Source organism: Carex rostrata, chromosome 21, assembly GCF_964058835.1.
Source record: "Carex rostrata chromosome 21, lpCarRost1.2, whole genome shotgun sequence".
Classification (NCBI taxonomy): domain Eukaryota; kingdom Viridiplantae; phylum Streptophyta; class Magnoliopsida; order Poales; family Cyperaceae; genus Carex; species Carex rostrata.
The window spans coordinates 3,347,459-3,368,929 of NC_135938.1; the positions used below are offsets into that span (position 1 = coordinate 3,347,459).

The window sequence follows — 21,471 nt, forward strand, 5'->3', positions numbered from 1 at the left end:
GGTCACTTATGCCTCCGGTGTAAAATTTAAATTGATTCTATCTGAAATGGCTCTCAAACGGAACTGGACACCTTACATTTCTGGTTATTTTGCTCATTCGGTAGAAATTGAATAGAATTTGATCCGGTACATACAATTGCAGACTCCGGTTTTATGCTCCAGATAAGGAGAGAGGAAAATAATAGACTAAAATGTTCATTTCCTTTACACTATAATTTGAGAGTTACAAAATTTAAATAATTTGGATATACTACTCTCCTTCTCTTCCTTCCTTTCCTCTTCTCTCCTCAAAATTTAGTATTCCCCGACTCACGTGACTATTTTATCATAATTTAAGTTAGTTTATTCAAGATTCACAATTTTGTCAAGATAATTACACGTGATTTGTGTGACCACGTGTTGTACTGTGCTATAACTAAATATTTTGTGTGATGTGTTGTGTCATGCCAAATTTTCAAAAGATAGTCACGACACGTGAATGATCACGGCAAGGAACACGAGAGTCACGACATGTAACTGACAAATATATCTTGCCGTAACTGTGCCGTTCCGTAACGGAGCCGGCTCCACCGTACCATTTTTTCCACTCTACTCATGCTGTGTACGTCGAGTCAGCACATGATTTCAACTATATATTTACGTATATATTCATCTTAAAAATTCATAATCTAATTGAGATTATGCTGGTCTATTCAATGGTTAGGAAGATGTTTTGTCATGGTGTTTCTTTTGTGTTTTTATTTAAAACCAATATTGAAATTGATGTGCATTAAATGTAACATTATTGTAGTCGATTTATAGGGTAAAGACGTAAAGCAGTCATTTTCTTTAATTTTGTAGAATTGACGACAACGTTAATAGAAATATATATATATAAAGACAATCTATTCTTTGTATTAAATATTGCTGTATTTGACTATTTTATCTTTCATCAATCACTCAATCGGTAATTCAAATTTAGATGTGATAAATTATATGCTGGAAGTGGACATTATCATAAGAAAATTTCAAGGAGAAGAAATAGGGATGTAAACAGATCCGATTTATCCGATCCGAATTCACTACTTATCTGCTTATAATCCAAATTAAACAGAGTGGATAATTTCCTAATTTGGATCCGAATAATTTTTCAGTATAGCAAACAAATTTGGATTCCAATACGGATAATTAATTTCGCGTGTGAAAAAACAAAGCAGATGGCTATATCCAGATCCTGAAATTTATCCCTCTTCAATTTGCACTCTCTGCAAAGGTTTTTTAGTGTTCAACATGTGGGGACTAAACTAACTTGGATATCCGTATCCCGGACTACCCATCTAAAGGAATCCGTATCACCCCAGGTATCTGAGGTGCAAGCTGAGAATCAGGACCGTTCTTTTACAGTCACAGTAGTTACCGAATTAAATTTGATCTGAATAGAAGTAATCTGGACCGTTCGTTATTTTAAATTGCACCTCAGGTACCTGGGCGGATACGCACTCCATCTATAGTGGGCTTTTGCTTCCTCTGCTACTAGCGGGCAGTTGTTTTAACTTTCAAGAGATGGACTTTTCATTCAAAGTGGACTTCAATGCATTAGTATTATTTTTTTTTTTAACAAATTATTAACTAACATAAATAATTTATTTATTTTTATAATTGAATTTTGTATTTTAAAGTTCATGTAACTCAATTATCTGACAGTTATTTGTTTTGTATCCGTATTTGTTTAAGAAAAAAATAAATTTAAATTGTGACATATATTTACTATTTATATTTGTATTTGTATTCATATCCGCTCATTAAAATTTAATTCAGATACAAATTATTGGCTTTGTCCGTTCCGAATTCGCTCCGTTTGCACCCCTAAAAGAAAGCAAGTTGCAAACTTTTAAAAATATCACATGTATGGGTCAGTGAATTTGATACTGATCGGTAAGAGCCGTTTGATTCTTATTAAAGATGCTTGCGTTGCGTGTGTACAACTTTAAAATTTGTGCAAATCTTAATGGCAATCAGTTGGCTCCGATCAGTATCAAAATCTTCTAGTGCCCCATCAAACGCCAACCGTTCCCCTAAAGGCCTAAACAGACTTCAAGTTGACTCTTTCAACACCACGTGTCCACGTCTAGTATATTGAACTTGACAGCTCTTAAAAAACCTTTAAACAAACAAACGGAAAAAATCAAAATGGGCTGGTTCCTGATTTTTGAAAGTCAAACGAGGAAAACGCAATGTCTGACCAGACCATATTTCAGACGTAGAAATTCAAGCAGGAAAATTAATACCAATTCAACTATTACAACGTAATAGAAAAATTGAAGAAAATGAAGCCTACCAATTCAAGGCTTTAACAAACAAAATATATTTCACCAAATCGTTCGTACTCTACTCTTTCCCTTTATGAATTAATTATTGATATGATATATAAATTAGTTAAAACATTGAAACAAGCCACAATATATATTTTAACTTTAAACTTACGATGAATCCAGTCAAATAGTTTCTCGTAGCAGCATCAAAGCTTTAAGTTTATATAATTGTCTCTTCACCAAACTGTTTGTTCTACATATTTTAGACTTCTCTGCTTTGTTACCAATCATCAATAGCAGATCCAAAAACCGAACTAAATACAAATTTAAAACGAAACAACATACAACAATTTCATAGCCAACACAGCATATCAAATTATTAGTAAGTAGGATTGTAATATCCTCCCAGATTGTAACCCCCCATGGGCATACCATACCCGTACCCGTTATTACTCAATTTGTTCAAGCTGACCTGTCCCTGCATACCAGTTTGCTGGTACTGTTGCCACATCAGCTGTTCTTGCATTAGCAACTGCTGCTTCTTCTCGACCTCCGCCATCTGCACAAATGCTGGTGGTGGCACGCTCAATGATGCAGCAAATGGGTCACCTCCAACTGTTTGCACAGAACCGTCAGGAGCTGGGAGAGCCAGAATTTGGTTTTTTGCTTGTGCAGGACCTGGCAAGGCGACACTACTTGCACTGCCGACTGATCCAGCCTGGCCACTAACATGCTGGCGAACTATTCCTTGATCATACATACCATTAAGCAATAACGGGTCAAGCCCGCCACCCATAGAGGCCTTCTGGTTAGAGAGGTTGCTCGCTGTCTCAACCAGAGCTAGTTCCCAATCAGCCTTGCCAGGCTCGGCAGCTGGTGTCTGCCATGCTGAAGTCACTTCGTTTTTATCTGATGGGAATGCCTCCCATTCACCTTTCGTACCTGCCGGTGGACCTGAGAAAAGAGCCAGCGCAAGTCTGTTTCCTTGTTCATCAGCTGTATTATTGTCTTCTCTGAGGTCAACCAAATCAGGCTGTTTCACTGGTGCTGCTGGTGCCGGTTGAGGAGCTGGGGTTGGATTCTTTACCTCAGGCTCAACCTTAACGGGTTCAGGTTCAGGTTCTGGTGCAGGGAGTGCTTTGATGCTGTTCATATCTGGCTCTCGCGGCTCCTCAATTCTAGATGGCTCAGGCTTTGATTCTTTTGGAGGACTCTTGGCCCGCTTCGCCCTGTCACGCACAAACTCCTCCAAAGATTCTAGTAGTTTCTCAGTGATACGTTGGACCTCAGGGTATTCTGATGAGCGGGCCACTCCCACATCCTTGCACCATGCATATAAGGTAATCAGCTCATCTATCTGTTTGGCCACACTGACATGTGCCTCAAAAGCCTTAACACAGTCCTGATAATCCATGTCAAAAAATCTATCCAGAAGCACTGCTAAGACCTCACAAATATCTGCATAAATTTGGAAGCTGTCTTTTACTATAGGATAAAGAGAAATCAGAACTAATCGGTTGTGCTTGGCAGAACCAGTGGGTCGACATGCAAGAAACCGGTCAAGAAGTTGCTGAAGCTGCTGCATTCGACCAATGAGTTTCTCAGGCTTCATATCACGTACAGGGGTCATTGAACGTGCACCATTACTGGTACTGCCACCACGTCTTTCTTCCATAGGGGAACGGTAGTACGGATCTGAGCCATTGGGATCTGAGTAGTTGTCATCCCAACGGTCCTTAGGGGAGCGTTGATGGGACCCGCCACTATTGGAACGAGTAGAGGTCTTGGTCTCATACTGGATGAACTCCAGCCGCTGGTCAAGGAAGAGTGAGTAAATACGTACGAAGGTCGATTGATCCCATGAAGCTGAGTGGGCTTCATCACGGAAATCTGACAGGTTCAGAAGGCGGGCCCCACGTCGAGTTGCATATAGGATTTCCTGGTGATGGTTAAGAGAATGGTGAGAATAGTGAGAGAATCATTTAATATGTGATTTGAACATATTCCAGTTAGCACAAACTATTTGTCTCTGTATATCAAGGACAGGATATTGCATATATAGATATTATAGTGTGTACTGAGAATAGTTAAAAAGGAATTTCAAACTTACAATTTCCCAATTTTGTTATCCTGTATTTCATCACAAAAGTTGCCATTCTCATTCTAAAGTTACGAATGCACAAGTATAATAATGGTTATTAATAAAGAAACTCCATTGTACAAAATATTTACCAGGCTTTGTTTCTAATTTGTAACAAGGGGGGAACTAAGCGCTTTTTACTTAAAATACACTGTTATAATTAATTTAAAGTACAAAACTAAAATCACAAACTCCTACAATAGAAATATGATTTCCCAAAAAAGGACCAGCAGTTCAAACTAGTAATTTTTCCATATTTAGCCCAAAAGCAGGCAAAAAAATTAAAAAAAAAAACACCACAAGTTTACCTGACGAAAAGAAGCACTTCCATCTGTAATGAGTCGGTGAACCAGTGACAGCGACTTTAAGGCCACAACCCAGTCACGGGTGCGAGAAATGCGGCGAGAGATGGCTGCCACAGAACTGGCAATATGCATGGGGGATCCTGAAGTGAGGGAAAGGATCTCTCTGATGTGGCGGTCCTCTGCTGGCTCGGCATCATGGCTGGTTACCTTCACAACCAGCACATCAATCTCAGGTGCCGAGCTAGTAGATGACACCTTCGCAATGCTTATGCTCGTCTGGTCCTTTATTGCCCCAAGTGCACCCCTTATTCCCGACATTGTTTACCGGATTTGCTACTTTTTGATCAAATATATTTCCCTAGGAGAAAAATGATTCGTTAGACTTTATTTTTTTAGAATGCTAATTTTGTGACATGTATATATATATATTTTTCATAATTTAGGTTCTGTATTAGATTGAGGTTTGAGAGAATTAGTAGGATTTAGTACCAAAGGGAAACCCATGTTTTTGTTAAAATATCAGAAGAGAAATAAAATTATAAAAGAGGAATCAAATCAAAAGCTCAACAGCTTTTCTGTTCCCTTTTCTAGTAGATTGTTGTACCAGTCTACCAGAAAGTCTAATCAGCAACCCGCTCCACAACCTGCCACACCATGAGCAAACCCTTTCTTTTCTTACCTCTTGTTAGCAAGCAGATCTAATTCTAACAAACCCAGAAATTGAACGCTAAAAAAACAGAGATAGCACACGGATAGAGAGACTTATAATGTAGATCTGACTAAATATCGAAGCAAAGATAGACAAAAATTCTTACCGATCAAAAGTAAGAAGCTAGCGATCCGCGATGGCGCTAGCTTCGGTGGATCAAAAGTGACTTTGTTGACTTCAGCTACCAGCTTCAGATTAACTTCTATCAGCAATCTCCCCCAAATAAAAGACCGAAAAATTAAAGAGCAAATCTAGGAGATGCAAAGGACCGACAGAGAAAACGAGAAACGGGCAGAGATACAAGGGAGAGAGAAAGAGAAGAGGAAAGTAAAGACAAGGGGGAGAACTGGAGAAGGAAACGCTTTTCCCGCCGTTCAAGACTCAGTCGTATTGTAGATCCAACGGTAGATACGGTGGTTATATGATTATATCTTTACTGGCGTGCGTTTTGAGTTCATATCTTCTAAAGTAACCCAATTTTTTAGTTTAGATCATGACCGTCTGATTCGAATCGAGCCGTCATATTTAAGGGATCCCGTGCGTTTCTGGACCTGGATTCGAATCAAACGGTTCAGATCTAAACTCAAAAATTGTATTACTTTGGGGTTTCTGGACCCGAGCGTTCCCGGGGGACAACACGGGGATAGTGCAGGGTTTATTTATTTTTGCTCTATCTGCGGTGTGGGCCCACACGGTTGGGCGAGGATAGAGTCGGTAGAATTAATTAGTTTCACTGAAAGTGGATTCAATGGATCTCAAAATTCTGTTGGTGTTAACGCCAACCGGAATTTAAGATTTATGCTTTATTTTTTGAGATTGGTTTATTTTTTTCAAAGGATTTTCATTAAAGTCTCATTCAAATTCAAGCTTTAACATCTAATTTCCATTGACATTCGTGTAAATATATTTAAAACTTAAAATTTAAATGGCTCCTTATATCTAAATATTTATATAAATTTTGATACATATCAGACTTTGAATGAGCTTTTATCCAAAACTGTTTGGACAAAAACCTCACCTTTTTTTTCTAATCATGTTAACCAGATAGAAGATCATGCAAAGTAATACAGTAAATATAAAATATTAAAATAGCCAAAATTTCAAAAGATACTGATTTTGTTATGATTTATTAAAATTAAATAACGAGGGAATTATTATTATTATTATTATTATTATTATTATTATTATTATTATTATTATTATTATTATTATTATTATTATTATTATTATTATTATTATTATTATTATTATTATTATTGAATGAATGAAAAATGGCCGCCAAAAAAAATATTAAGCCATGAAATATTCTTCTTGCAAGTACTAAAATTTCAGAACTTATAATATTTTATAAGCATTGTGATGTGAGAAAACAAATTACAACAATTTTCACTTAAGTTCAGTGTTAAAATAATCTTGAATAGTTTTATCTGAACTGCATGCTTGTATTAATATTTTTTTCTCATAACATAAATAATAGTCAACATAAATGAGTGGTTGACTTGAAAGTTCAAATATTTGAACTTAAAAAACAAATTAGTCAATTTTGATTCATGAGTTACGATCCTTAAACTCACTAATAAAACTTAGCTGCACAAACAAAAAAAAAATATCTATAGAAAAAAAAAACTTACATATTTACAAACTTTTTTTATTTTTGTATCTCAACAGACTTAAAAACATAATTGTTGCTTTTGGTTACACTTTTAAAATCAATTTAATCAATGTCTTCTATGAAAAATGTTCACTTGATTGCATGTCAGTAAAAAAATAAATTATTACACGTAAGTTCAAATCAAATTTATCACATATCACACATCAAATTTAAAGTCAAATCATATATAACTTAAGAAGAAAACCACATAGTTGCATAATTTTTTACTTTTTGTAGAATTAGAAAAGCTGACATGCACAAAATCAATATAAATAAATATAAAAGGATACTGTGATAAAAAATTTCATCATCTTTTCTATAATTTTCACTAATTATAATACATAATAAATAAACTTAACAATTTTTTTTCAGGAATACATAAATATATCAAAAGAAAATTATTAATAATTTATGCCTTAATTATATAACTTCGAAAAAAATAAAAGATATTATCACTAGCTCACTAGTTCTTTCGAAACAAATATTCTTTTTTTACTTCTTTTAAATTTCATAGGTTCACTCCAATATCTTAAAAGTAATTTTTAATTTGAAAAACACTCTAAATATGTATTAAATACAAATTTAATAATTTTAGACAAATATTATTGTTAAAATAACTAGATTTTTAGAAATATCTTGGTATATCTTAATGTCTTATATGAGAAAGGCTTTTTTTTTTCTCTATATATATTATTTTAAATGAAAAATGCAAAATGTATTGCTGCTCATTCAAAATATGTGTGCAAAAAAGATAGTAACCATTTTTCCCATGCATTTAGTCTTTAATGCAAAAAGGATTCTGGGTTGATTTGAATTTTCATAGCTCTCACACTGTTATTAGAATTGAGCTATCTTTGGAAAGTAAAGTGCTTGTTTTACTTTTTGTTATATTTTTATTTTTAAAGTTCAAATATTCAGTTTAAAATGTTCAACTGTTCTTCGTATTAAAATGTGCTCAGAAATAAAAGTTTACATATTTTGGAAATTTTTTGTTCTTTTTTTTTAAAATATTTTAAAATCATTGTTTTGATATGGTAAAAAAAATAGTAACCATTTTTTTTTCAAAACACGATTTTTAATTTTTTTTAAACAAATAGCGAAAAAATTTCAAAAAAATATAAATTTTGGTCTCCAAGCACATTTAATATGTAGATCATGTTGAAAGTTTCGGATTAAATAGTTAAACTTTAAAACTGAAAATATAAGTGAAAAGTAAAATGGATACTTTACTTTCCAGCTAGCATGCTTTGGGAAGAATATATATAATTATATATTACAGGCACAATATATTACGAGGAGGTTTCCAATGTCTCATCTTTTTCATATCTCATCATACCTCATATTTTATATCTTTGTTTTCAAAGTCTAAATTGTCGATCCGAACCGTTCAACATAATTTTTATACTAAAATATGCATGGAGATGAGATTTTATATTTTTTTGAATTTTTTTACTATTTTTTAAGATAGGTGCAAAATCACTTTGAACTGTTCAAAAAACAGTAATTTTCTACATATCTTAATAAAAAATTTCATCCCTAACCATATTTTAGTATATATATATCATGTTGAAAGGTTTGGATCGACAATTTGGACTTTGAAAACTAAGATATAAAATATGAGATATGATGAGATATGAAAGACATGAGGCATTGGAACTCTCGTCATATATGAATCATATATAGTACCCACAAACTGGATTTTCTTATTTGTATTTTATTATTGATGATGGTTAAGATTGTTGAGTTAAAATATTGCATGTAAATTTTCAATCCAAAAACATTAAGAAATTACTAGTAGTAAAGATGAACAGGCTAAATTATATATGTGTTGTGAACTTTTGATATATATACATTACTAAAAAAAATAAAATAGAAGATAGCAATCAGACCTATATAAGCAAATTTATAATTCGAGTTCTATTTAAAAATTTCCTGAATATATTGATGTCTAAATCAACAGAAATTTACAATGACTTAATTTGAAAAAGAAATTTGGATTTTCATTGATTTTTTTTTTTTGACTCTAAATCAACAGATACATTATACAATTTCTAACTTGTACAAGTCATGAATTGAGCAAACTTGTAGTAACAAAGAATTTTTTTTACATGTACAACAATCTTCTAATATCAGCAAAATCTTTAACTTTAATACCTTCCATTATTTTTGAATTTTTTTTTTTCTTATTGTTAGAACTTGAATTTTGTTTAACTTGCTTAGAGTACTAAATTGCAAATCTGGTTCAAAAAGATGAAATTATAGGCATGCTATTTGTAAAAAGTGCACACCTAACTTTTTTTTAATGCATTGGAAAGTTTTGGGATTAAAAAAAAAATCAAAGACAGGCATGAAATTTAAAGTACGAACTAATAATAATAATAAAAAAAACAATACCTTGTCATTTTCTGATTTTAACAAATTTCATTTTCTCATTTAGCAAGTTGCATTTGAGAATTCTTAAAGAAAATCAATTAACAAATATTGATATTTGAGATATAACAGAAAACAAAATTAAGCCTGCCTGTAAGTAAAAACATTATTTTATGATAAAAATCACAAGTATCATGAATTTTGAATTGTTAAGATTATATTAAAATATCTACATCAATTAATAAATATAATTCTAGTGACTCTTTCATCGATCATTTATAAATTTATCTTAATTTCCCTTGATATTTTTTTTCTTTGCATTTATGAATTTTGACCGAAATTTGTGGATATTAGAGTATCTACATCTCTACAATCATTAATTTTAATTTTAATTTTTATGTATGAACAGCTTTAGCAATTTCTCCAATCAAATTTGTATCTTCACAATTACAATTCACTTTAATATCTTCAGAAAAAAATAAAATTCACTTTAATGTTGTTATAATTTTAGGTACAAAACATAGTTGCTAAAAAAAATTGCAAAAGTAATAAACATTTAATATTGTACTTTCTGTTGATATGAGAAAGTTTCAAACCATGATATACCCCACCACCGCCTTCATTTATTTCTTGGATCATTTTCTGTTCTAAATAAAAGCCTAGGGGGACCCACTTGACATAAATTGTTTTTTCAAATAAATTAATAAAAAAAGAAGTCCGTATTCCCCAAGGTACCTGAGGTGCAATTGAAAAAAAATTAACGGTTCAGATTAATTCCATCAAGGCGAAACTCAATCTAGTAGCTGTTGAGATTGTAGGGAATGTGCTTTGAGATTCGTGTGAAGTCAAGTGAACGGTCCAGATTCACCGTTTGCACCTCAGGTACCTGCGGTGATATGGATTCTAAAAAAAGAGCCACCGACGACTGACGCAGGGTCTGCTGCTTTTGTTAGACTGTTGCTTCAATGACTGGTCACTTGGTCAGAATTTTAGTGAGATTAGTTGCATCTCAGATTTCTTTAATTTATATTTTTATTTATTTTATATAGTCCTTTCCAAGGAAGGTTCCATAGGAAAGAGAATAAATTCGTTCAATTTCACACTTTGACCACTTGTATTATTCTATTTGATCATTTCCTCAATGAAATTGATTTGGGCCAATCCTAAGCCAGACATGGGCTGGTCTTGGGCCGAGATAAATGTCCTTATCAGGCCCTTGTAGTTATGTAATGATAATATTTTTTTAAAAGAAAATGACAAGACTTGCTAAAAATTTAAACAACCCAACAATAAGAAAAACTCAACAAATAATTTTACAAATTTTGAAATGTAAGATTATCACATACTGAGTCCGTTTCTGCTGCCATTATATTTATGGATAGGTCCTGCCATTGTAAGACCTGGCCGTCTAATTAATAAAAGAAACATACAGTTTAGATTGCTACCCTAATTTTTTTGTGATTGTTGATCAGACCCAAATAGGTCTGACTAAATTCAACAATTCCCTGCCATTGTTACCCCCTCTAAGGGCTTGCGGTTATCAGGTGGGAACGGAAATGAGCTTGGGTTTGAGACCAATTTGAATGGCTAAAATACTATGTGCATGGGAAAAAAAAAATTCACTTTGACTGAATTTTTTTTTTTCTACAGGCATAGTGGCAGCCAAACAGACCCTAATTGTGATTTACATGAACAGATAACATAGATATATAAGAGCTTTAGTTTTCCTCAAGTTCTAATTCTTTTAATAATCCTAAAAAAGTTTTGCAAAATAAGAGGTGTATAAAAATTTAAAATCAGTTGACAATGAGCACATAATCAACATCAAATAATATCCATCTGAACCGTTCATCTTGTTCTCCATATTAATATGTGTTTGGAGATCAAATTTTACATTTTTTGGAATTTTTTTACTATTTTTTTAGATTTATTGAAAATCGCTGTTTTCAGAAAATCTGGACCATAAAAAAACAGCGATTTTCAATAAATCTAACAAAAATAGTAAAAAATTTCTAAAAAATGTAAAATTTGGTCTCCAAACACATTAATATGGAGAACAAAATGAACGGTTCGGATCGACCGTTAGGATTTTGAAAAATCAAATATTGAGCCGTTGCATGGAGGGGAGCTATGCTACGCGTAGCATGCTAGCATATTCCTATATATATATAGGATTTGGCTACGGTGCTATGGGTTGTATAGAGGGCTACAGTGCTATGGCTCAATATTCGAGTTTTTAAAATCCTAACGGTCGATCAGAACCGTTCATCTTTTGTTCTCCATATTAATATGTGTTTGGAGACCAAATTTTACATTTTTTGGAAATTTTTTACTATTTTTTTAGATTTATTGAATATCGCTATTTTTTATGGTCCAGATTTGTCTGCAAAACAACGATTTTCAATAAATCTAAAAAAATAGTAAAAATTTTTAAAAAAAATATAAAATTTGGTCTCCAAACACATATTAATATGGAGAACAAAATGAACGGTTCGGATCGACCGTTAGGATTTTGAAAACTCGAATATTGAGTCGTAGCACCGTAGCCCTCTATGCAACCCATAGCACCATAGCCAAATCCTATATATATATATATATAGAGAGAGAGAGAGGGGTTGGTTACTCTACTTCCACAAGATATGAGGGCATATACTTATAAGTCATTTTTGCGTTTTCAATATCCAAATGGTCAATCTGAAGCACTCAACATGTTCTCCATACTAGAATGTGCTTGGAGACCAAATTTTATATTTTTTGGATTTTTTTTACTATTTTTTCATAATTTTTTTTATTATTTTTTTATTATTTTTTTTGACTTTTTAAAAAATTCTGAAAAAATAGTAAAAAAATTCAAAAAAAAATATAAAATTTGGTCTCCAAACACATATTAATATGGAGAAAATTTTGAGCGCTTTATATCAACTATTTAGATATTGAAAACACAAAAATAACTAATAAGTATATACTCTCATATGTTTATGGAAGTAGAGTAACCAACCTCTCTCTCTTCAATTACACCATTTTATGGTGACACATCTTGACACCATATTTTTATTAGTCATTTTTACGATTTTAAAATCCAAACAGACGATCTGAAACGTTCAACATGATCTCCAATTAAAATGTGCTTGGAGACCAAATTTTACATTTTTTAGAATTTTTTTAGTATTTTTTTAGATGTGTACAAAATTGTTATTTTTAGACAATTTTGGGCCATTAAAAAACAACAATTTTAAAATATTATAAATAAATATTAATAAATTTCCAAAAAATTTAAAATTTGATCTCCAAGCATATTTTAACATGGACATCATATTGAACGGTTCGGAAATACTATTCGAATTTTGAAATCATAAAAATGACTTATAAAAATGTAGTATCAAAATATATCACCATAAAATGATGTAATTGGATCCCTCCTCTACGTATATATAGACTTTAATCTGAAGGTGGTATCCTCTGGTACTACACTGTCTTTATCTAAAATTAACTGTTCAAGATATATATAAGCATAACCAGTGATATGATTGATTGAATTCTATGTCAATTGCGCCTAACAGCTCTTCAGAAAAACAGGCTAAAATTCAGAATTGATTAATTTATAGGTTGCTAAACACTCTCAATCACGTAATACATGATAATTTGGTCTCAACAGTGTGCATTAAATGCGTGACTTGGCCCAGCCCAACTAACATTAACTGTACCAGCCCAAGGAATTCGTATCCTCTGAGATATCTCAAACTTTGCGTGACTTTATGGAAAATCCCAACCGTTTAAATACGATCTGCACGAATCTCGAATCACACATAATACTGACCCCCACATCACCCTCGAATAGGCACTGGACACGTCGGTCACGCAAACGTTGAGATATCTCAGAGGATACGCACTCCCAGCCCAAGTAGCATTAAATGCGTCCGGTCACATTTCATTACAGCACACCCTTACATGTTCTTCCTATCTTTTTTTGAACACCATGTTCTATTCCTCCATTTAGTATATTATATGATCTTAAAGTTAACTTTAAGAAAGCTTATGATTTAATACTTTGGCGTGTATGGCATGTTACTTCATGTGGCAAATCACTGAGAAGTGAGAAAGCTCAATAATTCAGGTGGCAACTATTTGCTACACAGCCAGACCCATGAACTATTCTCAGAGAAAATGAATGAATTAATTTGATAATTGTTGAGGGGTTGGGTACAGTACAGCATCAGACCAGGATTTTAAAAACTCCCGTGGTTTAATTGGCGCATTGAATTCCTTTGTCAGAATAATTTCAACATGACATGTGAATAAATTAGTCTATCATGCATGCATCTTTTTTTCTTTTACACCAGGATCTATTAATTACGCACTTATAAAAGGACCTAAGGATCCTTCACATCACAAGAAAAAATTAAAAAGCAAATCAGTTAGGGGTGCAAACGGATCGGATCCAAAAATTTAATACGGATATCCGATATTTAAATATCCGTATGGATACAGATATGATTTTGAATTTTAATTATCCGTATCCGAATAGTAGATATATATCATATAGTTTAATATATATTATGAAAATATTTATGTATATATCTACTAATATCTGATATCCGATCCATATCCGTACATATCCGTCTAATATACTATCTGTATCCGTATTCGAAAAATAAAAGCTGATACGGATATGGTTTTACTTCTATCCGATCCGAATATCCTATCCGTATTCGTATTCAAAAAATAAAAGCTGATACGGATATGGTTTTACTTCTATCCGATCCGAATATCCTATCCGTATCCGTATTCAAAAAATAAAAGCTGATACGGATATGGTTTTACTTCTATCCGATCCGGATACCGATCGGTTTGCACCCCCTAACATCAGTACATTTTTTATTTATTTAATTTGTAAGCGAGATATATCTTGAAATATACAAGTATATAACTGAATAACAAGGTAAAACTCTGGTGGGGCTTGCATCCAAACAATAATATTAGGGACATTTTCCTATGATGTTTTCATTTTTAACAAATGTAGAAATTAACAAGTAATAAAGATAAAATTCTGGTGGTGTACTATACATAGCGCAGATTGGTTCATAATATGGAGTTATATTTTCATTTTCAAAGTTCTAATAGAATGTAATTTTCATATATATGATGTACTTGCAGACTAAATTTTACATTTTGTAGAACCTTTTACTATTTTTTTATATTAGTAGAAAATTATTGTTTTTGAATTGTCCAACATTTTCAGATTGATAAAGTGATTTTCTACATATTAAAAAATAGTAACACATATCTAAAATATAAAATTTAATCTGCAAATACATTTTCATATGGAGATTATGTTGAGCGATCCGGATCGGCCGTTAAGACTTTCAAAAGAAAAATATTAATTCATAATACAAGCTAATATATGCTATGCATAGTGCACTCCTTGCTCTCTTCATCAGATCAACGATTGAGGTGTCTTATATGAAAAATAAACGGTTATGATGATGAGGAACACCATAAATTAATTGCAAAGGGAAACATATCATAACAAGCTTCTTAATTTACATCAAACTAATTCATATATATATATTACATTTTTTATTGAGTAAAGATAATCTTGATTAGAATTGATTTAATTCATCATACAAACTTATCGAAAACTAAATTTATCATTCCATGCCCACCTTCCTAGCTAATAGATAAAAAATAATTAATTTATTTTACCTTCCTCTTTTCATTTCAACACTTTTTCTTTATTGTTGGTAATGTGCACAAAAAGGTATAATAATTCTAGAAAGCGTTTTCTTCTAGAGGAGAGCGTGTTTGGATGAAAAAAAAATGAAATAATTGGGTTAGCAGCTAGTTTAAGCTAATTCAAAATCGCTGTCTAACTTTTTGTTGGATTAATAGAATAGCTACTAATTTAAGAGAGAGATGTATTGAAAAACATATTCAAACACAAAATAGGAAATTCGGATTAGCACGTACTATTGAAGCAAGTGAATTCAAATTATAATTAAATGAAAAAAAAGATAAATGTGAAAGATTTTGAAGTTTTTTCTATCATGAAGTTAGGTAGCTCTCAATTCTTTTTAGTGTGAACAAATGAGTTTTGAACACGTGGCATATATATTACACGCTAGTTAATGGTTTAGCTAATTGTATTGGAAATAGTTCGTAAATGATTTCGATGTTTTGATGAATAAATAATATCTTTAAAGTTTTATTTTGATGGATACGAAGACAATTATTCTTTATTTGAAATTGCACTTTTTAGTGATTCTCACACAAAAACAGGAAAAAGGAAAACATGAAGAGTGAGGGCTATGCTAGCTAATATATGCATATTATATATCAACGTGTGCTGTGTATTTATATTTTTATTTTTAAACTTCAAACAATTGATATGAACCGTTCATCATGATCTTCATATAAAAATATACTTACAAATCATCAAATTTTATATATTTTTTTAACTTTTTTAGATAGGTAGAAATAATTGATTTTGGATGATTTAGAATTTTCAAATCAAGTGATTTTCTACTTATCTAAAAAAATAGTAAAAGAATTCTAAACAAATATAAAATTTTATGTCAGTAAATTTTTGTATGAAGATTATATTGAACAGTTCATATTGTCTGTTTTAAATTTAAAATGAAAATTAATATGAGTTCAAAGTGAGAATCGTTATGTAATCATATTACTATAGTCTCACTCAAATATGTAAAAGGACTATCTACCTTAAAATTTTTTTGATTTAAAGTTTTAAACCCTTCTTTTGTCCATTCTTATTTCGTACATTTTGTTTTTTTTTGAAGGAGACTTGGAAGTCTTGAATCATTGTATATTAGTACATGAAAAGTCACAGCCTTTGCCTTTCTTTTTCTGGCCAACTTTTGCTTTAACACCTGTTGCACCCCTCCCCTTTTTCTCTTTCTATCTAGGGTACTAATCAACAATTGCCTCCAACACGTACTGACTGTGACAGCGAAACCCTAAATTGTATATGAGTGAGTCTATGGTACTATGCATATTATGATTTGGTACCGTGTTACGGCTCTATATTCGAGTTTTCAAATTCTAACGGTCGATCTGAACCGTTCATCTAGTTCTCCATATTAATATGTGTTTGGAGACCAAATTTTACATTTTTTGAATTTTTTTTACTATTTTTTTAGATTTATTGAAAATCACTGTTTTTGGATGGTCCAGAATTTTCTGATCAAGTGATTTTCTAAATATCTAAAAAAATAGTAAAAAAAATTTCAAAAAATGTAAAATTTGGTCTCCAAACACATATTAATATGGAGAACAAGATGAACGGTTCGGATCGACCGTTAGGATTTGAAAACTCGAATATAGAGCCGTAACACGGTACCAAATCATAATATGCATAGTACCATAGACTCACTCATTGTATATTGCTTTGAAGAATTCTTGAGTGTGGTCTTTAGGGTGAAAACGGTATCGATAATATTAATTTGATCTCTGTTCATTTATATTTGAAAATTTAGATGTAAATATCTAATATTTGAATATTAGATAAAGATATTAATATGGTTTTATGTTTCAATTATCTATATTAGGATAGTAGATATATATCATATATTTTTATTTATATTATTCACATTAAAATAAGATAAATATTACAAACTTTAATAATTTTTATATTTTTATATTATTAGAATAAATATTCGATCTGATTCGGACTCGTATCCATATCCGTCTGATCATATCCGCTCTATATCTGTATCAAAAAATAAAAAAAATATGAATATAATTTTACCGCTCTGTTTTCACCTGTAGTAGTCTTGCCTTTGTTTGGTAATATCTATAAATTTAACCATGCACACACGCCGTTCCTTTTTATTCTTTCACGATCAATATAGGAATATTATATGTGCTTTTCACAATTTTGGATATTTTGAATTAAAGTTAATTGCCAGTATGTTTTGTTGGGATTAAAGGAAATAATTAGACGCTATTGAGTTATATGGATATGACATAGTCATAAAATTAAAATTGAAGACTAATAAAGTGATCTGATTTTAATTTTATAAGAGGAGTTAAAAGTATTTCTATTATAAAAAATGCAAGGTCTAAAAAACAAAAAGTTTCGAGAATCAACATATGATACAGTGACAAGGACAATTATCTCTGTATGAGTGGTCATAGGTTCGACATCAAAACAAAATAATTTTTATAAATATCAAATAGTTAAATGACTTGATTTTCATGAGGGGATTGTTTCTCTTTTTAACTGCTTCAGAAACAAAAATTTACTACAAGAATGAGACAATATCCGCGAGAGTAAAAATATTTTTACCGATGGTATCATCATTGATGCTCCTACTGGTTGTCACACCCCGCGGCCACGGGTCGTAACAGTCTCCCGCCGTAAGCATACAACGCCGTGTATGCTTACAAGGCAATTAACAATTTAAACCAAACAACACGCAATTCAAAACAAGTTTCTAATATATAATCAGAGTACACAGTCTGGACAGTAAATAATACAACATAAGTATCTCATCTGGATACCAACCATGAGGCCTACCCTAAAACTATACACCAAAATATCTAGGGTCCTGAGATGGTAAGCTACTATGGCCTACTACTCGCGTGCCTCTCCGGAATCAGTCGCACCAGTACCTGTAAAATAACCGGGAGGGTGGGGGTGAGAATAAATTCTCAGTGCGAATTTGCCACATTTTAGACTATTGGACTTGCAATCAAACTCTATATTCAACAATGAAACCCAAACAATAACAGTTCAAACAGATATATATAATCATAAATAACAGAATGCCAATGCTCGACAACAGTTTAATCAACCTGAAACACAGTTTACGGAATTTCCAAGATGAATTTCAAACACAACATATATTTTGGCTTAACTCAATTCAATAGGGCTTGTAGCAATTACAGATGTTCTTTCGAGCTGAACCATTATCAAACCCACATCTGTAGGGTTACTGACACCTATAGATGGCCAACCGCTGGACCCTTTATCTGACACCCATCTGCAATCGCTTGGCTTAACAGTTTATTAAGGTCTGGTTTGAATCATATAAAGAAAATCCTCTCTGGAATCATTCCAATAGTCGTAATATTCAATTGACCTTTCAAATGCATTAACACGTAGGAGAATGCCACCGAGCCATAGACGTTACACATGTCACCCACGATTTCCAATCACATCTCATAACATAATCACCCTCCCTCGTCCCAACCGGTACTGGGAATATCGAGGGCCGTTCACCTAAGGCCATTTAGGATCCTGGGAATCCAAGTCAGCATACAGCCCGACTTGGCAAATTCATTGGATCCAAGTGCTTAACTTCGTAAATCCATTCACATACATTCACATATTCAATCCAATCGTGGTGACTTTCAATCAAAATCAGATCATGATAGATCGATACTACCTATAACCATACCAACATGCAAATCATTCAATTCAGATCAATTCGAGTTTAATTTGATTGGGCGATGCAAATGCTCTACACAATTCAGTGATGCAATCAATGATATTCAACATGACAAACGAATAAACAGTTTAATTCCTGAAAATAAAGTATCAAACAAGTCCAAGAATCCCGCACCTTAGTATGACGAGCGTACCGCTTAATTTAAGGATCGGACGTCTCGTATTGTCTCGCAAGTTCTTGCTCGACCGAGCCTACACCTATATTATACATATACTTGGTTTAATTCGGGTTCAGTGGTCTATACGTTTACTTAGGGTTGGTACAGTCCCAAATCAATTCTTTTCGGTTCCTTCTTTCTTATTAAAAATCTCATATAACGGTGCACCAATGCATCTAGGCCCTCTAGCCATATACCATTTCACTTTGGTAACAATCAATCACCGTTTTATTACTTTGGTTCTCAGATCAAATCAATTTACCGATTGGTTAACCCTAATTTGGTCAAAACCTCAAATTAACCGTTAAACGTTCTAAAAATTCACGATCAGGAGGCAACCCTACCGATTACAAGTCTAATTGGTCGGGTTAAACAAATCAAATCACGATTATGCCCTAGAAACCCTAGAAATCAGATTTCACAAATCGGAAGAAATCGGGAAAAAGATTGACAAACAAACTAGTAAGGAGTGTAGAGGAACTAGTCCTCGAGCAATTCGAACACAAATCTCGGGTTTAAAATGAGAATCTGAGAAATCGAGAAAATTTGAGGTTTCGAAAGAAATAGAGAGAGAAAGAAATACCAAATAGGAGGGTTCGGAGAGATCCTCGGCTGCTTTCTCGGTTCCAAACTCGATTTCTCGCAACAATCGGGAGTCTGAAAGAAACGGAAACTCACGAGCTCTTTTTCTTCTCTCTTGGACGAAAATCACTTAAAATGGGGAATGGTGGAAGAGAGAGAGAGAGAAGCTTTGATTTGGATTTTAGGGTTAAAATTACCCTGAATGCGGATGCACCCATCCGCACTGCGGGTGGCTTGACCTGCACTCGGGACTTAGAAAGTTTTCAGACCAAATTCAAGAAAATCCGAGCCTAGTGCGGATGAATCCCACCCACACTGCGGGTCAACTTCATCCGCACTCACTACTTAGCCGATTTCAGGAAAATTCAGTGCAATACAGAAATTCATGAGTGCGGCTGGACCCATCCGCACTGCGGGTCACTCACCCGCACTCAGTACTTAGTCAATTTTGGACCAACACAGAATTGTATGAGTGCGGATGCACCCACCCGCACTGTGGGTCAATCCCATCCGCACTGAGCCTATAAAATTCCAAAATCTCGAAATTTCGACGCGGTTTCGATTCACACTTAACCTACTTATTTAGGGAAACCTTAATTAAGGTTTAAACTTCCATTTTATTAGCACAATTAACTTGATTCTTGTTTTTAATTTATTTGAATTTAATTGTAAAAAGTTCGTAACGTAACACTGGTAGTACCGATACGTTCATAAATAACATGTTTCCGTTGGTGTACCCTCAGTAATAATATATTTTACCCTTGCATATACTGTCCCATACTTGTAGGTATTCTTGTGAATCTTTTTTTCAATTATAATTTTTTAGGTATGTCTTTGGAGTACATATTTTTACGGGACTGTTTTTGATTCACACATAGCACTGCAATAAAGCTTAAAACAACTCTGTACCTCATCTCAAAAAAATGAAAAGAAAAAAAAACAACTCTGTACATAATATTTGTTCAGTCGTCATTGGTGCACTGAGAACACATGACCATTGATATATGTCCTCCTTTAGAAAAGTTGCAATGATTGACATCACCAATATTTCATTACCCAAACAAAACCTACAAATTTAGAATATTGGGTACCAAATTGACACCAGACAACAACCTAACAGTACACAAGCATATGAACAACCATCTCATTTTCCTATAAATATCTACAAAAAAAAACTGCTTAACATCAAACAACCTTAAAAAAGAAAAACAACCAACTAATTAAACACCACTAACACCCAACCTATTAGCAGCTACTGAACTTCTTGGTTCTAACCCACTTTTTCTACTATGTTCTCCTTCTGGAAACTATCGTCCTCAAGCTGACTCTCTAAATCACTTGTTTTAGCTACTCTCTCCTCCTGCAATAGAAAATTATCAAAGACAACAGTCAATTGCATCGCTGTGCAGGTAGTTGCCAACACATTAGTAGGTAGAACTAAAGACAATGTAAGAATAGTACCCCTTTCCTTTGGATTTCATCCAAAATTGTGCTAAAGAAATAATTTGAGATCCTATAGATCTAAGAGAAGTACGAATTCCCTGAAAATAAAGTTTATTCCTTGTTAACCACATAACCCAAAGTACTGCCCCTCTCACAAGTTCGATCAAATACTTATCTTTAAGAGTAATTAAAGCATCAATAAATCACAATTCTTCTATAGTCATAATATCAAAAGTAAAGTTGTTATAATCAGCTATCCAATTCCAAATTGTTCTAAAAAATATACATTGCAAAAACAAGTGATCTATTGTTTCAGGAGTCCCACAAAACAAACAAGTTACATCTCCTGACCA

General features: G+C 32.8%; 1 protein-coding gene across 2 annotated transcripts; it reads right to left on the reverse strand.

Annotated features, from left to right (window-relative positions):
* Nucleotides 1–2,423: 2,423 nt before the first annotated feature.
* On the reverse strand, nucleotides 2,424–5,893 carry LOC144573223 (putative clathrin assembly protein At4g32285). Of its 2 annotated transcripts, XM_078322937.1 has the most exons (3): nucleotides 5,552–5,893; nucleotides 4,740–5,094; nucleotides 2,424–4,230 (listed from the first exon to the last, which is right to left on the reverse strand). In XM_078322937.1, exons 2-3 carry the CDS (start codon nucleotides 5,052–5,054, stop codon nucleotides 2,671–2,673), a joined length of 1,875 nt encoding a protein of 624 aa, XP_078179063.1. In that variant the 5' UTR covers nucleotides 5,055–5,094; nucleotides 5,552–5,893; the 3' UTR covers nucleotides 2,424–2,670. The 2 variants fall into 2 exon arrangements, with proteins under 2 accessions (XP_078179063.1, XP_078179064.1); XM_078322938.1 differs by lacking the exon at nucleotides 5,552–5,893 and having other exon boundaries at nucleotides 4,740–5,159.
* Between the last annotated feature and the right edge of the window lie 15,578 nt (nucleotides 5,894–21,471).